This window comes from Eucalyptus grandis, chromosome 4 (genome assembly GCF_016545825.1).
Source record: "Eucalyptus grandis isolate ANBG69807.140 chromosome 4, ASM1654582v1, whole genome shotgun sequence".
NCBI lineage: Eukaryota > Viridiplantae > Streptophyta > Magnoliopsida > Myrtales > Myrtaceae > Eucalyptus > Eucalyptus grandis.
In genome coordinates, this window is record NC_052615.1 from 1135163 (window position 1) to 1137904 (window position 2742).

At 45.6% G+C, this 2742-nt stretch overlaps 1 protein-coding gene across 1 annotated transcript; it reads left to right on the forward strand.

The window, feature by feature from the left end:
- The first annotated feature begins 909 nt into the window (after window positions 1–909).
- On the forward strand, window positions 910–2517 carry LOC104442455 (berberine bridge enzyme-like 26). Its single transcript, XM_010055893.3, is given in 5 exon segments — window positions 910–1101; window positions 1104–1927; window positions 1929–2409; window positions 2412–2474; window positions 2477–2517. Coding segments are annotated over 5 exon segments (1596 nt in total). The 5' UTR covers window positions 910–914.
- Window positions 2518–2742: the final 225 nt, after the last annotated feature.

Sequence of the window (2742 nt, forward strand, 5' to 3'; positions counted from 1 at the left end):
CTTCACCAATCGATAGCTTGAAGGAGATCGAAAACTCACTGATAAACTCGTGGACAACAAATAATTGTGAAAATCGCTGAGTGTTGAAGCAGTGTTGTTAATGAACAAAACAAATGATTTTGAATACATCCGTCTATGACGAAGATGGCGCATCGACACGAACATGGGATTGCTAGCTAGTTATGCCTATGATCTCGAGATTTGTAACTTTATGGATAATCGTTGCTGATAAATATTATAGTGTCTAATATTTATAACTTCTTTTTAAACATCTGTAAATAGTACTAAGAAGTTATTAGTGAATTCAAAATCTACCACCGCTTATATACAAGTGCTGATGGATGAATATAAAAGCTCACATTGTAATCATCGTAGAAAAATACAATCATTATCAAAACATTGCTTATTCTACTTTTACTTTCATCTCTAATTTCCTGCGGATCTACTCTTCCAACACTTTAAATTCTCGCACCCATCACCTTTCTCACAACCTCAGAATTCAAGTAACCTGCATTTCAATTCCTTTACATTGACGCCATCTACTTTCGTATCCAACATCAACAAAGGAGCTCTTTCCTCGACATTCGCCCTGTCGATTCATTTGTTGAGATTTTTCCCCGAAACCCGTTGCTGAATGAATAAGAGAAACGTCTCAGACCATTCGCGATCAAATGAATCAATTGTTTACTTATCTGGAAGATGATAGAAAGTCAAACCGCACACATTCTTATAAACTTCCACGCACGTCGTTGTCTAGAACCAAAATCGACTAATTTCGTCCATACGTTTGTCACCAATTGGAAGAGAAGTGTGAAACAAAAAATCGACTTTCGACGTTCGTGCCATCGCATGCACTATAAATAAGACACACTTCGTATAGGGGGTAATGCAAGCCGAAAAGAACGAAATAACAAATGAAGATGCAAAGCTTCACCATGCATCATCACTTGGCATGTCTTCTGCTCTTTTCAGCTCCTTTAGTGCCTTTTGTTATGAGCACTCCTGAGAATTTCCTGCAATGCCTCTCTCTTCACTCCGAAAACGCAACGGCAATCTCTAAACTCGTTTATACTCCAATCAACTCTTCGTATTCTTCCGTCTTGACATTACCATACAGAACCTGCGCTTCTTGACTCCTTCCGCTCCGAAACCATTACTCATCGTGACACCGCTCCATGTCTCCCATGTCCAAGCCGCCATCACCTGCTCCCAGCGGTACGGACTCCAAATGAGGATCCGAAGTGGTGGTCACGACTATGAGGGTCTTTCATACTTGTCCAAAGTCCCGTTCGTCATCATGGACATGGTGAATCTCCGATTCATCGCTGTGGATGTGGAGGACGAAACAGCGTGGGTCCAATCGGGCGCAACGGTTGGTGAGCTCTACTATAGGATTGCTGAGAAGAGCAAAACCCTAGGCTTCCCGGCTGGTGTCTGCCCCACAGTCGGCGTCGGTGGGCACTTCAGCGGCGGAGGCTATGGCACGATGCTGCGGAAATACGGCCTTGCCGTTGATAACGTAATCGATGCCCAGTTGGTCAACGCACAAGGTCGGCTCCTGGATAGAGAATCCATGGGGGAAGACCTCTTTTGGGCTATCCGAGGTGGAGGCGGTGGCAGCTTCGGTGTAGTAGTGTCCTGGAAAGTCAAGCTGGTCCCGGTACCGTCGACCGTGACCGTGTTCACGCTCTTGAGGACGTTGGAGCAACATGCGACCAAGCTCGTGCACCAGTGGCAACTTATCGGGAACGAGATCCCCAACGACCTATTCATGCGGGTGATCTTACAGAGTTCCAACTCTGGCCCCAACGGGACGAGGACGATGGAAGCGTCGTTTAACACTCTTTACCTCGGTGGGGTCGACGCGCTCCTCGAGGTGACGAGGAGCAGCTTCCCAGAACTGAATGTCACGAGACAGGACTGCACCTGAGATGAGCTGGATCGAGTCGATCCTCTACTTCGCGGGGTTTAGTGGAGAGCCCTTGGAAGTCTTGCTGAACAGGAGCTCCAACACCAAATTATACTTCAAGCACAAGTCGGATTATGTGAAGGAGCCGATCCCTAAGAGTGGCTTAGAGGGGATGTGGGAGAGGTTCTTTGAGGAAGATGTAGGGGTGGCTCAAATGATTTGGAACCACTACGGCGGGAGAATGAGCGAGATTTCAGAATCCGCCCTTCCCTTCCCTCACAGAGCTGGCGTTCTGTACAAGATCCAGCACTTAACGTCATGGACCGATGGAGGCGACGAGGTTGCTTCAAAGCACGTGAGTTGGATACGAAGCTTCTACAGTTATATGGCGCCGTATGTGTCGAAATCTCCTCGAGAGGCCTATATCAACTACAGGGATCTGGACATAGGAACGAACAACGTGAAAGGCGACACGGGTTATAAGCAAGCGAGCGCTTGGGGAAGAAATACTTCAAGAACAATTTCGACAGGTTGGTGCGCGTGAAGACCGCAGTCGATCGGGGCAACTTTTCCGACACGAGCAAAGTATTCCTCCGTTTTCATTTTAATTTCGGTGTATTCGTCGCAGTAACAAGATGATACTTTGTAATAAGTGGAACATTTGACAGTGTCCATGTTTGAACTTCGTGTGGATTTTCTTATGGTGCTTCACATGAGCATTATCGTGTTCGGGGCTATTTTTTAAGGGTCTTATTAATAATTGTCTTTAAGACACTAGTTAAATTAATTAAAAGTGAAAATAACAAATTCCATGCACATATTTTTTTAATTCT